Source organism: Gouania willdenowi, chromosome 24 (assembly GCF_900634775.1).
Source record: "Gouania willdenowi chromosome 24, fGouWil2.1, whole genome shotgun sequence".
NCBI classification, from domain to species: Eukaryota; Metazoa; Chordata; class Actinopteri; order Blenniiformes; family Gobiesocidae; genus Gouania; species Gouania willdenowi.
In genome coordinates, this window is record NC_041066.1 from 22,522,196 (window position 1) to 22,538,144 (window position 15,949).

Below are 15,949 nucleotides of genomic sequence, written 5' to 3' on the forward strand. Positions count from 1 at the left end.
CACATTTTCAATTAGGGCTGGGTTAATAAAAAAATTAAATAATCAATTTGATTCTATTTTCCTTTGAATGTCCTGATATTGATTAATAAAATCCTCAAATTTACCATTTATTGCGTTTTTTCTACTGCGTGTAGTAATGCACCGCTGTGGGTTAAATTCTTAGTTGTTTTTCAACCTTGGGGTCGTGACCTTTTGTGGTGTCGCCTGGAATTAAAATGGGGTTTGCCTAAAATGTCTAGGAATTGGTAAAAAAAAAAAAAATACATTGATAAATAAAAAATACTGATTTGAATTTTATAAAAAAAACAACTGTATTCTATACTTACATAAATTTCTCGAATATGAATCTAGTTCAAATAAAATGCAATATAAAAATATTTAATCCTGGCTAATCTGTTTTTGCAACAAACATGATCAAAAACAAATTCTAAAAGACAAAAAAATGTCCCAGGGGTCACCAGAAAGTGGGTTCACGACCCGAAAAAGGTTGTGATGAACAACTGATTTAAACTTTAATATTTTCAATACTGCACCATGTTAAAGTTAGAATTAGTTTCTACTATTTACAGCATTGAACATTTCTCTGTTTGGTTCCAGATTCTCACCTTTTCTAATGGCCTCTAATAAGACGCTGCGTGCGTCGCTGATGGGGGGCAGACTGGCCTGGTGGTGCCTCTTTGGCACCACATCGTGAACAGTGTGAGCGGGTGGAGAAGCCATGGCTGCTGCTGAGGGAAACGCCGGCACGGGGGGCGGGCAGGGCGACGAGCTCCGCCCTCCTGAGAGGGGAAGGGGGGGTGGAGGCGGAGGAGGGGGCAGAACGCCCCCGTCCGAATGAGTTCCAGAACACGTGAACGAGCCTTTGTCCAGAATCTGATGGAAACGCGCTGGGGAGGAGGAGGAGTGGAGGGGGGGCGCGATGGGCGGCGGGGCCGGGTGGAGCACGCCAGGGGCGATCTGGAGGGGGGCGGGAGGAGGTGGGATGGCAGGAGGCTGCTGCTGCATGGGCAGAGGGGGGATGGGGGGAGGAGGGGTGCCCCGGTGGCCTGATGAAGGTAAAGGTGGGGGCGGAGGGGGGAGAGGAGGGGGCGGAGGGGGAGGAATGTTGGAGTTGAAGCCTGAGGTCCGAGCTGGAGACTGGGGTCGACTGTCGGAGAAACCGGAGCTGGAGCTGCAGACGGAAACAAAAAAAACAACAATAATCACATTATTTACCGTCATTTTAACGTAGTTACATTAGAACAGGGACGTCAAAAAGCACAAATTCACATTTTCTCAAAATATGCAATGTAATTTGCCAGAATTCTGTGGGATGATTTAAGAGAATTTCCCAGGTTTTTTTTTTTTTAGAAAAAATTGCGATTTAACATTACTGTAAATAATGTAGTACTGCAACCCTCCATCATATTTATTATACAATTTATATATGTTAATTTACTGTTATTTTACGTTAAACAAAATCCTCCTGTGGGCCAGATTAGATGCTCTGGTGGGCCAAATTTGGCCCGCGGGCCTTGAGTTTGACATTAGGACTATATGCGGAGTAATTCTATCATATTACTGTTAGTTTCATGTCACAGTTGTTAGTTCTACCTCAGATGTGTAGTCTACGTTTTCAGTGAAATGGTCCCAAACTTTTGAGACTTTAGGTTGGTTCTTCTTCTGTTGCGAAATTCTTCTTCACTATGTTGCTATTATAACTCCCTTATTTTCCTTGTCCAGATATGGAGCTCAAAATATAACATTGTCGAAATACAATTGTGACTAATTTGTTGCTACAAAATAAGTCTAACGCGTGCACAAAATGGTCATTAATAATAGTAATATCATTCCTGGACAGTAGAGGAGCTAAAGCTACACGACGAACATCGAGAGCGTGATTTAATTTGATATTTTAGGCTGGGAAGGAACCATTATTACTGACAGGCATTTAATAATTGACACATTTAATGCACTGGTTTACACAAGTCACTTTTAAAACTTCAAACATTTTACAAAGACTTGTTTAAGACTCAGAAAATTACACAAAAATACAGCAAATAAAAACTAAACCACGCAAAATTAGTTGAAACCTACACAAAAAATACACAAAATGGCATGACAGTTGATATTGTGAACTTCGGATCAAACAATGACATTTTTTTTTGAGGCCCCTATTGTGATAAAAGTCGATCTAAGAGTTTGTGCAGAAAAGCACAGTTAAAATAAAACAGATCGATATTGTGTTAAAGCCGCTGAGCCACATCACAAGCTCATTTTTTAGTTATTTACTGCTGCACAAACTTGCCTCAGACTTTTTTCTTTTTTAAATGAATGTAACATTGTGTGTTTTTGTATCTGTTACACACTCTTTGATCAGTGAACGACTGACACAGCAGGATTTCTCTCTTTTCTTTGGTTGCTGCAGATTCCACTTTGGTTTCTTCACTAATTCTCTCTTTAGTCTCAGTGATTCTCTCTGCAGGAATCTAATTCATCGTGATGGATCTTTTTTCTTTTTTTGGGTAGTGGTTTCCTGGTTTGTGCTTCTATCTGCACACACACTTGTTCCAGGATCAGTTAATGGTCATTTTCTCTTATCCACTGAGGAAGTGAGTGCAATTGCTGCGTTACTCATTGGTTGGTTTTAATGCTAAAGCTTCACGACAGTTTAATGAGCTGCTGTGAGGTGGGATTGTTTCTATTGTTTCTACAGCTGAATGTGATCAACGTTTAATTTAAACATGTTGATGAATGTATCGGATGTAACGCAGTAGTGATGCACGGACGATGCACACAGTATTGGTATTAATTTTCATATAATTCAAATTTAGTGTATTAGACATTTTCTGTGTTTTTAAAGTCATTTTGTGTCTTTTTTTGTGGATATTTTAACACATTTTCTGTGTTTTTGTATTTATTTGCTGTATTCTGTGGTTTTGGAGTAATTCTGTGTATTTTTTTTTTTACAAATTTTGTGCGTTTTTGTCTTTATTTGCCGTATTTTCTGTGGTTTTTGAGTAATTGTATGTTTTTAAAGTCATTTGGTGTGTTTTTTGTGTATTTTTAACTGCGTGTTTTTGTGTTATATTCTGTGGTTTTGGAGTCATTTTAAGGGTTTTTGAAGTCATTTAGTGTGTTTTCTATGCATCTTTGAATGTATTGTGTTTGTTTTATGTATTTTTCTGTGATTTTGGGGTTGTTTGTAGTGTATTTAAATTAATTTTGTAACAACAAATCTGATATCGAGAATAATATCAAGATAATAATAATGGCAGTAGATTGCTTCTTTTCTTTACGAGTGTGAAAACCATTGGATTTCAAAGCTAGCGGCTGTGGCTAAACATACCTGATCACGGAGGGGGGCTTGATCTCTCCCAGTGGGTGCATGCCAGGGGGCGGCGGGGGCGGAGGGTCGTGCGGTCGGCCGTACATTCTGTCCCCGGTTCGGTTCAGCAGCTCGTTCATCTGACTGTAGGGCAGAGCCGCCAGCGAGAAGGGCCCGTCCATATGCTCCATGTACAGAGCCCTGAAAAAATATAAATATGACTAAAAAAGATAAAACATGAGCCGACACCTCATTGTGCATCACAACCTGCACAAACACCTCTATTACTTGGTTTTTAAAGACGCCACATGAGATTATCACATCAATTTATAACCAGTCTGGTTGGATGATGCATTGATGTAGGGACAATGACGGACCATAACCAATTATAATAGCTGTTGATTATCAAGTCTTTTACTGTACTGCTTCCTGGCACTGACAGTAAAAGTCTCACCCGACTGACTTGATTAATGACCTACAAGAAATTGGGGGGAAACAAAACACCAGGGCGGGCATGAAAACTCTTTAAATGTTTAAATCATTTGATAAAGCTACGGAGGATCATACTTGACATTTTCATTCACTGCCATTGACGTAAAAATATGTCAAATGTGTTTTTCGACAGGGGTTGCGAGGAGACGGTGTGACAGAGTTCTCATGAATATCAATCTTGTACTATGATGTAGTGACCAACTGGTGCCATGTAGGTGGCAGCAGTGCACCTTTGGATAAGAGATTAGCCTCGATTATCACCATCGCTGGGGAGATAGCAAAATAATAATAATTATGCTATCAAAAGCCTGGTCTCAGTGTTGTTTTTGTTGTTTTATAGAAGGAAACCAAACCTAAAGCACAAAAAAAAAAAGTCTGATAATGTAGTGTCCCTGTCCATCCCTGGATGGAAACAACTTTTCTTACAGGTAAAGTTTTTGGTTATCATCCCTGGCAGCTTTAAATAATCAGAGGTTTGACAATTACTTCCAGCTATATAAGCCCCTCACTCACACTGTGGCCGTTTGCGTAGAAGAAAAAATAATAATCTACAGGAGTCAACACGGCTGTAATTTTAACTCTCAATCCATTATTGATCTGTGCTTTAGGGCAAAGACTTTATTGTCAACTGCCTTTATAGTCTTGACAAATTTGAAATTTTTTCATGAAATTTCTATCTACAAATATTTCAAGTGCCATAAAATGCACTTAAAAATGCAGTGACTGTGCAACATATATATACAGTATATATATACACACACACAGAGTGGCAGGGTTATTAGCAAACATAAGTGTCCCTGCTGCTCTAAGGAACAATAGATGCAATCATAACTGTGTGGAACCTTAATCATTTCAACCGTGGCTGCGTTTAATCAGAGCAGAAGAAGAAACACTCTTTGGACGGTGGCAGTTTATTTCTAAAGCGCTCAGTGATTACTTCCTGCTGACTGATTGCTGTTTACTCAATCTGGGCTTTTCAGGTTCTTTGTTAACTTCGCTCTTTGATCAAATCTGCATTTCTGCTCGTGACTTCACACACCTGTTGTCTTGATAAGCTGCAGACCCGTTGGCCTCGCGTTGTTTCTCTTCCAACACGTCCTGGGCGAGCTCGGCACCGAGCGCCAACTTCTGCCACTCCTTCTTGCGATCGTGAGGCGCTCGCGGCACTTTGTCCGACTCTGGTGGACGATCGATTGCTTTCAGCTTAGGAAAAGGTAGTAAACAGGAGGACGGTCCAAAACAGAGCCGAAAGACAAATGAAAGGTGGAAGATGGATCAACATAAGATGAATAGGAGATGGAAAGAGAAAAAGATAAAGAATTAGTCGTTGGATTGTTTTGATATCCAACAAAACAAAGCAAAACACAAAAAAAAGTGTGATCCATCACAGCAGCAACTCCCAAACTATTTCTGCTCAAAATCTCAATACAAAATTCTGCAAATTTTTGTTATTTAATCCACTAATTCAGATATGGGCAACTGGTGGCCATGAGACGCTCAAACTAATGTTGTGTAATATCTAAAGTAAGCACAAAATAACTCCAAAAACACATACAAAATAGAGCAAAATAAATACAGATGACAACAAAAATACACAAAATTAGAAATTACACAAAATTGACACCAAAAACACAAAAACACAGCAAAATAGAGATAACTACAACAAAAATACACAAAATGACAACAAAAAATTACAAAACAGAGAAAACCACAACAAAAACAACAGAAAATCACAAAAAACAATGACAAAAAAACACAAAAAAGAAAATATACGAGATGAGAAAATACACAAAATTGACACCAAAACAGAATAAAATGCAGAATGACTTCAAAAACACACAAAATGACACCAAAAACCAAAAGATTACAAAAAATTTCTCAAACACAAAAAATCACACAAAAAACTACAGAAAATCACAAAAAATAGACAAAATGACGACAAAAACAGTAAAACAACAAAAAAGCATGCCTTTTAAAATCACACAAAATGACATAAAATACAAAAAAAATACCAGAAAAATATACAAAATAAACTACGTTACTCAAAAACTAAAGACCTTTTCAAAACAACAGAAAATCACATAAAAAGACAACAAAAACACACAAAATGACACTTAATATAGATAAATAATGCAAAAAAAATCTAAAAATACAGACATAAACACACAAAACGTTGATAAAAATAAACAAAGAAACAGAAAAAATGCACAGAATGACTCTAAAAATATACAAAACTAATGTAAAAAACACCCATATAGATTAAAAGAAAAACACACAGAACCCTTTGTCTTGTCCTGTATTATTGCTCAGATTTGTCATTATTCTGAATACTGACCTGAATGTTATGAATGTGGCCATCAAATCACATTTTTGTCGCCCCTGTTCTGATAAAAGTTGCCCATCTCTGAACTGAGTGTTTAAGCTTAACTGACATTAAAAAAAACCCTAAATCCTGCATTATACACTCATTTATCAGATCATGTATTCATCAAATATCTCACCAAATGTAGTAATTAAATTAGTGGCAGAAATGTGTAGACTTAAAGTCAGACTTAACAATACAAGAGAAAACTACATTGAATCAAACTACGAAATCTAACATGCAAACGTGTGTGTGTGTGTGTTTATACTGCGCTGGGACTAGAAGCTGCTCTACAGTTCTGATGGACACACATTCATGTTCTAAGCTGCTTCTGTTATTAGCAGAACATTTTTAGATTCTTTTCATTTTACTCTTAAACTCAGTAAATACAAAATCTGAAGAAAAAGCACATTTGTGGTCCAACACACACACACACAGCAGTGAGGAGGCAATGGAGCAGAAATCACACACACACTGTTCAAATATGTTCTGGATTATTATTATTATCATTATTATTATTTATTTTTTTACATACCTGCCCTGGAAGGTCTAAGTACCTATAGACCGGATCATACATGCGGGGGTCCTGCAACTATAAGACAAAAACAAAACAAAAAAAAAACCACAAGAGAAGCACTGGGGTGAGGAGGAGGAGGAGGAGGTGGGGTCGAACAAAATCAATATGGCACAGGATCCAGCAGAACACTGCAGCCAGCGCACAGTCAACAGGGACAAAAACAGAGCCGCTCAAACAAAAGGGAACCGGGGGAAACCAAAAAAGTGAGGCAGGCAACACACACACACACACACACTGGAGAAAGGAAAAGATTTCACTAGAACAAAATAATCAACCTAAAACTTGTTTTTTACACACAAACATGCAATACACAGTTAATTCTAACACACAATAAAGCAAAACTTACATATGGAGAGCATGGAGATTATAATCTATTCATATAATTTATTTTTAAAATAGAAATCTCGATATATCTTGAATCTCAATATATTGCCCAGGCCTAATATTACTATAAAGTGCCCTAAAATGGATGAATACATGAATCAGATCAAAGTTGCTGTAACTATATCTCTTATGTTTACATTTTGATTTAAAAACACACACACATTTCACTCGTGCGAGATGGAGATCGACTCCATCGGCTAGTTTTGTCTGATCACCACTGCAGCTGATGCTAGTCAGGATGATAAATGCTGATGCTAATGCTCATTGATTAGTTTGTGAATCATCATGGCCCATTAGATCTCACCATGCTACACACACACACACACACACACACACACACACACACACGCTAAGACATACTCTCAGGGAGGGCATAAAAATGTGTTTGTTTGATCAAAAGGGGCCACGTTATCAACATTCACGTCAGCATTTACAATAATGACCAGCCTTAACATAGGAAAGAACAAATAGTTTTATAGTAACTTTGTGTGTCTTTCTGTCATTCTGTGTATGTCTGTTGTTGTCTTGGTTGTTAAGATTGCAGTTTGTGCATTTCTGTTGTCCTGTTGTGTATTTTTTCCTGTAAAATATTTGTTCTTTAGAGTCAGATTGTGTATTTTTGTTGGAGTAATTTTTTTGTGTATTTCTGTTGTTGTTTTGCTTGTTTAATAATGTGGGTGTGCAGAGTCATCATTTGTGTTTATCTTGTCTTTTTGTATACTTTTGTTGTCATTTTTCATAATTTTGTATATTTTTTAGCCATATTGTGTATTTATGTTGTCATTTTGCATTTTTTAGAATCATTTTTGTGTATTTATTTTGTCGTTTTGCTTGTTTGTTAGTAATGTGGGTTTGCTGAGGCATTTTTTGTGTTTTTATTGTCTTTTTGCATAGATTTGTTGTCATTTTCAGTAATTTTGTATGATTTTTGAGTCATTTTGTGTATTTCTGTTGTTTTGCTTGTTTGTTAGTAATGTGGGTTTGTGGAGTCATTTTTTGTGTTTTACTTGTGTTTTTTCTTTTTTTTTGTGTATTTTTGTTGTCATTTTGTGTTATTTGGAGTCATTTTGTGTTATTTGGCGTCATTTTGTGTTTTACTGTTGTCACTTCGGTCATCTTTGTATTAGTTTTGTGTGTTTTTGGAGTATTTTCTGTGTTTTTCTTGTCTTTTACTGTATTTTTCTGCAATGTTGTAATTCTTTGAATTTTTAATATATTCTTGCTTTTGTATTTTTTTCTGTCAATTTGTACGTTTACTTTGGGAGCCACATGTGTGTGTGTCAGCGTGGTTATGAATGTGGCTAATCTCAGCCCGCTGCGTGCCGCCATCCTTCATGTGAATGGGGCATTGCTGGCAGTGAGGGAGTTGCTGCGTAGGCACTGTTTACAAACATGTGTGACACGGCACTTACAGATTTATGTCACACCAGGCGTGCATTCTCGTGCCACCGTACCGTGGTATGTGTGTGTGTGTGTGTTCTTGTTCAGAGTGACAGACTCAGCATATCTGCAGCCATGTAACCCCTGCAGGTGGGGCCCGAGCACTCGGCTGCTGACACACACATAACTGCTCACACAAACACATAATTGCTCAGCACACTGCAGATTGGAGTTGTGCGTGCACATTCAGTGACAACGTAATGCTGTACTGCAGTGGTTCTCAAACTTTTTATGCTCAAGTATCCACTTTTTCCTCCTTTTCAATCCACGAACCCCCCTTATGTCCGACAACTACATTTTGCTCAGAATTCTGTGAAAAAACAACAACTATAGAGCATAATGATGGAATGAATGAGTGATTTTCTTCCTCGTTTTTATTAGTTTTGTGTGGAGAAAATCTGCCAAAATGTAACTTTGTGAACTATGATGGACACACGTAACCAGACCAAGAACCAACTGATAACAATGAGAAATATAGACAATAATTATTTTATTTAAATCATGTATCATCATGAATATGTGAGTTTGAAAAGCACTTCTTAAATACTAAATCTTCACGGTTTCACTTTAATTAGAGGGTAAGATATTAAGGAAGGACAGTAGTGACCGCTATCCTTAAAAATGTCAACATGGAAAACTTTATTTCTCCTAATTTATGCAATTGTTTCATTTTCATTACATTTCATAGAAAATCATCACGCTCCTATTTTACTCGCCACTAACAAACAACTTTTAACTAATCTCGAAACACGTATAATATAACAATTATGTCATATTTTATGAAAATCCATCTTGGGTTTTTGAAAATATATCATAAATAACTATACCACTGACCATAGACCAAATCTCTGCAACACTTAAAAACATTTGTCCTCATGTTTCAGTGAAAATAAACATTGAAAGATGGTTAATTTAATACAAAAACCTTTTTGGCAGTATTTAATAACAAAGTACTATTTACATCTGTATTTATCTTTGTGAGTTTGAATTATGGAAAGTAACTCAGATTTTAGATGGAGCTCATTGGTGACTATAGAGCTCCTGAGGGCCCCTCACAGGGTCCATGTGGGCTACCTGGGGCCCGCAGGCACCATGTTGGTGACCCCTGATGTATTTAAAAGATGCTGTAAATGAATGAAGCTTTTTTAGGAATGACTCTAAAGATGAACACAGAGTCTCCTTCTGATCCACTGAGGCTCACACAGAGGTTAATCAGATTAGGATGGTGCAGGTTTCTCTTCTTTTATCACCGACTCCATCTGACTCGGCCACTGAACCACACTCACCAGCCTCTCTCTGCACTAGCACAGAAATACTGCCATTTCCCCCCAGTTTCACCTACCATAAGACTTTAGCTCCAAATGTTAGGGCTTTGTATTCAAATACTGTGAATACGGTAATTATTTAAAAATGTGACGACGACAGTGCATTCATTACCACTGCATTAGATTCTGTAAGTGGGGGGTTCTGTGAGACACTGGGAGGGGGTCGCCAGATGCCTTCAAGAAACGAGGACTATTTTCTGAACAATTTCAGCCCATTTTAATATTAATAATTATAATAATAATGCATCAATTTTATATAGCGCTTTACAGAATTAAGGGATTATTCTTTCACTCCACACTTAGTGGTGGTAAGCTACTATTGAAGCCAGACTGACAGAAGCGAGGCAGCCATAGAGCGCCATCGGCCCCTCCGACCACCACTAACACTCACTCACACACTACATTCATACTAGGCAATGTGGGTGAAGTGCCTTGCCCAAGGACACAATGACAAATACCACTGGGTGACTGTCCCCCACTGTGGCACCTGGAATTCTCAGTGGTCTCCCATCCACCTACTAACCAGACCCAGACCTGCTTAGCTTCTGAGATCTAACTTGATCGGGCAATGACAGACTGGTATGGCCCATTTTTGCCTTTTTTTTTTTTTTTTTACCATTTTTCTGCAACTACACCAAACTTGTCATATTTTAACCTATTTTTATCACTTTTTCTTGCCATATTATTTCTTCTTTTAATGCATTTTGCTACATTACTCACATTTCTGCCACTTTCAAGACATTTTCAGCACTTATAAACCCTTGCCAACACTTTCCCACCTAATGTTTCATATGTTGACCCATTATTGTCACTTTTAACCTCTTTTTGTTTTTGTTCTCATATTGTTGTTCAATTATTCACAAGTAATGCATCTACTCGCACTATTTATTTTTTGAAATATATAATTTTGTGACATTTCTTTCATTGCTTTTATCCTTTTCTTTCTATATTGTTCATATTGCAACTGATGTCACTGAAGTAGGAAGAGAATAGGGTTTAAATCTCTTTATGTATAGCATTACATACTTAGGATGTTTCATCTAATATAAGACTTTTAAACCTATTTACCCTTTTAGTGGAGCTCTACTTCCTCGTATTGTATTTCACCCTCACCATTGCCTTAAACCATGGACTTCATCTTCTAACTCATGCACAGCTTCAAGTACAATCCTTTAAATTACATTTTAAACCTAATGTGAAATACTGGTGGAAAAGTACAGCACATGACTCGGAGAAATATGAATTCCAGGAAAGATGAGAGAGAAACAAAGGGGGTGAATGATAGACATTAAAGATGAGAGATAGATGGTGTCTGTCACTGCACAAAAAGAGTTGGCAGCTATTCTCAGGGTGAGCCACAGTGACAGGAACCATGGCAGGTCCCGTCAGCTCTGCATCCTAATGGTGCATCATTGTTAAATTCACATATTTTGTGAACCAGAGGTTTTTTTTTCTCCATGTGTTTGTGAGCAGATGTGTGCATCAGTCGTGAGTGAAAAAAAATGGGGAGTAAAAGTATTGAAAGTGCCAGAAAGCAGTGCACACAGTCACATTTAAAACACAAAACAAGTTCAGTAAATGCAAAAATTACTCCAAAAAAAAAAAAAAACATGCAAAATCACAGAAAAATGCACAAAAAGACAACAAAAATTTACATAGTGACTCCAGAAAACACAAATTACAGCAAAATACACCAAAGGACAACTCAAATCTACAAAAGGACAACATAAATATACAACATTTAAATAGCATATACAAATAAACAACAAAAATACACATATTAATAGTATAGACAGAAAATTAGATACAGTGCCAAGAGAAATACACAAAAATATTTTTTTTAGAAAAGCTAAAAACTACAAGAAAATATTAAAAATGTCAACAGAAAACAACAAAATAACTGATTAAACACACAAAATGAGAATAAAAACACAATTAATTACTTTAAAAAGAAAAGAAAACAACACAAAACAACAAACACAAAACAACTCCATAAACACACAAAATGACATTTAACAAAAATCTACAAAGTGACCCCAAAAAACACAAATGACAACAAAAATAAAGCAAATCCCAACAAAAATTTACAAAATGACTCCAGAAAGACACAAAACTACAATAAAATATACAAATGAATAACACAAATACACATAAATAACAGTAAATACACAAAATGTCAAACAAATAAAGGTAAAAGCCAAGATGCCAACAAAAATACACAAAATAATATTTTTAAAAAAAGCATAAAACTACAATAAAATATTAAAAAAGTCAACAAAAAACCACAAAATAACTACATAAACACGTAAAATGACATTTAACAAGAATACACAAAAAATACTCCATAAACACACAAAATAACAATAGAAACACATTTAATTTCTACAAAAAAAAGAGGAAAAAACAGACACAAAATAATAATACACAAATTGAGAGAAAAATATCTAAAATAATAACAATACACAAAATGAATCCAAATGCTGTCACGAATGTTGATATTGTATTATTTTGTCAAAACACATACTGTATGTGTACCGTCCATGTGAGTTGAGAAGGAAATGAACAAAGATTTCCAATCTGAGCCCACCTCAGGCTTGAATTATAATGAAATAAAAGGAATGAGCTTTGGTTACATCAAAGCTTTGTAACTCAACCTTCTTGGAAAACGATAAAACATAATGTATTTCCTCTTTTTATCGTGGGTTTATGAAGCTAAAAGAATGTTATTAACAAAGGATACTTAGTCAAACTAGAAGTCATATCACCTCTACACCAAACTCAGAGTCACTATTATTCATCATAACCAACAAACGATGTCTCCTCGGTGTAAAATCACTCTTCTTCTTCCTAACTGACATGACAATAAGAGTCTGTGATTGACAGCGAGGGGCAAAGTGTGGAGCACGCACAGCTTCCTACGCAGTGGACCAGACTGATTAAAGCTCCTGAGTGTGCTGAGCGTGATCAACTACCAATATATTAATACACTGCTTACAGTGTGTGTGTCAGTGTGTCAGTGTGGAGGAGTTTTACAGTCATTTTTTGTGTTTTTCTCTCATTCTCTCTGTTTTTGTTGTCATTTCGTGCTGCTATTTTATCATTTTGCATATGTTTCTGTCATTTTGTTTATTATTGTTGTATTTTTTGTGAAGTCATTTCTGTTGTTGTTTTGTATATCTTTATTTCATTTTGTTTAATATTGTTGTATTTTTATATGTTTTGGGAGTAGTTTTGTGTATTTTGTTGTTTTGTACAACTTTCTGTCATTTTTTTATATTTTTGTAGACTTGTGTGTCTCTGGAGTGATTGTGTGTGTTTTTGTTGTCATTTCGTGGCGTTATTTTGTCATTTTGCATATCTTTATGTCATTTTGTGTCTTTTCTGTTGTTTTTTGTGTGTTTCTGGAGTAGTTTTGTGTATTTTTGTTGATGTTTTGTATAATTGTTTCTCATTTTGTTTATTTTTGTAGGCGTCTTGGGTGTTTCTGGAGTAATAGTGTGTTTTTTTGTTGTCCTGTGTATTTTTGTCTTTTATAGTTTTGTGTTTTTTTCAGTTACTTTGTATATTTTTCTGTCAGGCTGTGTATTTTTGTATGCTTTTGGGGTCAATTTGTGTATCTGTGTAGATATTTGGAGTCATTTTGTGTATATTTGTTGTAGTTTCTCTATCATTTTGTGTATCTTTGTTATAGTTTTTCATGTTTTTCCATTATAGCGTGTATTTTTATATACATATGGAGTCATTTTGTGTATAGTTGTTGTCATTTTGTATGGTTTTCTATCATTTTGCGTATTTTTGTATATATTTGAAGTAATTTTGTGTATATTTGTTGTCGTTTTCTATATTTTTTGGCAATTTGGAGTCATTTTTCTGCCTTAACGTTTGGCTTTGTGGGCTACTAAGGATTAGTCTCATTATTATTATATATTACATGTATTTGTGTCCGTGCACGCACCGGCTGGCTGACATCGATGATACACAGCGCAGAAAAAAGCAAATGAACAGCAGATGCTCCCATAAATTAGTTGTAATGATCGCACAAGTCACAACTAAAAGGGCTTGACTGAAGGATGAGCTGATTATTCTGCGAGTGCTGACTAATTAATGCATTAGCCTGTGTGATCTGAAGCCAGACGGGCAAATCTATGTGTAAATCACCCCCGTCAGTGTATTCATGCAGACAAATGAGTCCATTGAGATGATGGAGGGCACTTCCACGCAGGCTTACCTTCTGTTTCCGCCGCTCCTTCCTCTTATCCTCCGTATCCTGCAGCATCTTTTCCCTCCACAGGTCAAAGAAATAGGACGGGTTGGTGTAGAACTTAAGCCCTTCTTTACCGTCATCCCTTTAGATGGAAAAAAAAAAAAAACTTTGATTAAAGAGCTACAATTTATCATAATCTTCTGTGGTTCATGTTTTATATTCAATATTTTGTGTCAATATAATCCAATACATGAATACCGGATACCTTCAGTTTTTTTAATTTATTTTTTTTTATAGATTTTTAGCTTTTTGAACAAAAAATGAATGTTCTTATGTTTTCTTTTCTTTTCTTTTTTTTTCTTTTTAGATGTAAAGACTGTTGTTACCATCTGTAAAATTGTTTGCTTAATAATAAAATATTAGCAGTCAGTTGATATGTTAATCATTTCCCACTGAGTTAATAAGTCATCAGGTTCCAATTTATGCCAGAAAATGGAAAAAGGATTGGATGCAAATCATAAAAAAGAAACCAATTACTTGTCTTTTTAATATTCAATATATTCACATTCAAATGAAACCTTTTATTTAACTTTATTTATTTATTTTTTTTCGAATTTATGCATTTCCTACAGTCTTAACTTGTGCACTATTATTTTTTGTTCTTACTCTCTGCTCTTATATTGTGTTGCTGCAAATGTGAATTTCAATAATATTAAAAAAAGGTGTAGTTTATTTAATTCTATTTTATAGTGAGAATCACCACAACAGAATGTTAGGCTTTTCACTGCAAGAATCACAAAAAGAATGTAAATCAAAACTTGAAACCTTTTTCTAATGCATGAAATAGAACGCAGAAACTACTGTATGTAGTGTGTCCACTGTGGTAGAATATAATACTAATATTGGGCCTTTTGTTTTTTTGTAAATTTGATTTACATGCTTTATTGTGGGAGAGGAAACACAGACGCTCGTTTGAGAAAAACAACGGCTTTGGGGGAAAAACAAGATCACGTTTTTGTGAGAGGAAACCAGAAAAGCGTCTTAACAACAAATCAATCTTTCATTTAAGTGATAAATCACAGCTGTGACACTTAATCTTCCTCCCATACTAATGATGGTCCATAAGTTTGCATGAATCAGGGTTCCTACAGCTTCAGTCAAATTAAGACTTTTTAAGATGTTTTAATGCCATTTGTAATTCAATTTAAGACCAACTTCACATAAAACACAACTGGGGGAATGCCACATTAATTACATATAGTTAGGGTACATTTTTTCCAGCGTCTAGTGCAGACGTGCAACTGGCCCCCAAAGTAAACACATAAAAATAAACAAAATTACAGTAAAATACACAAAATGACAGTAAAAACACACAAATTGATGACAAAAAACAGCCAGAAATCTATAAAACAACAACAAAAATACAAAAAATAAAAACCATTAAGAAAAATCTTCATTGGACAGACAATTTTTGTGAAATTAATATTTCCTTATGTTGTTGAAAGTCCCGCAGCAACCATGTCACTGTTTTGTAGTTAATTCCGCTGTTGTACTTTTATTTTGAAATGTAAGACTAATTACAGTCCTAAAATCATGTTAAAATTTAAGTCTTTTGAAACATTGATTTAAGACATTTTAATGACAATTAAGGCCTTATTTTAAGATTCATGAATTTAATGCATTTTAAGAGTTTTTAAGGATCCGCAGGAACCCTGATGAATACTTGCTGAATGTGATTTGGATTAAATAGATCCCAATGCTATTTTTAACCATAGGATTGTTATGCAAAAGCAGCGTCATTGGAACTAAGGTTAGCTGTGAATGTGATGCATTTAAGTTTGCATAGTTTTGGGTTTGA

General features: G+C 35.7%; 1 protein-coding gene across 2 annotated transcripts in view; it reads right to left on the bottom strand.

The window, feature by feature from the left end:
- Positions 1-15,949, bottom strand: part of wasf1 (WASP family member 1) — a 58,113-nt gene that overhangs the window by 1,186 nt on the left and 40,978 nt on the right. Inside the window, exons 5-9 of one of the 2 annotated variants that reach the window (XM_028440274.1) lie at positions 14,116-14,233; positions 6,697-6,753; positions 4,839-5,002; positions 3,329-3,508; positions 606-1,171 (exon numbers count right to left, since the gene is read on the bottom strand). In XM_028440274.1, the coding sequence (XP_028296075.1) occupies positions 606-1,171; positions 3,329-3,508; positions 4,839-5,002; positions 6,697-6,753; positions 14,116-14,233 (1,085 nt within the window). The remainder of the gene's footprint in view (positions 1-605; positions 1,172-3,328; positions 3,509-4,838; positions 5,003-6,696; positions 6,754-14,115; positions 14,234-15,949) is intronic. The other variant, XM_028440276.1, reaches the window with a different exon arrangement.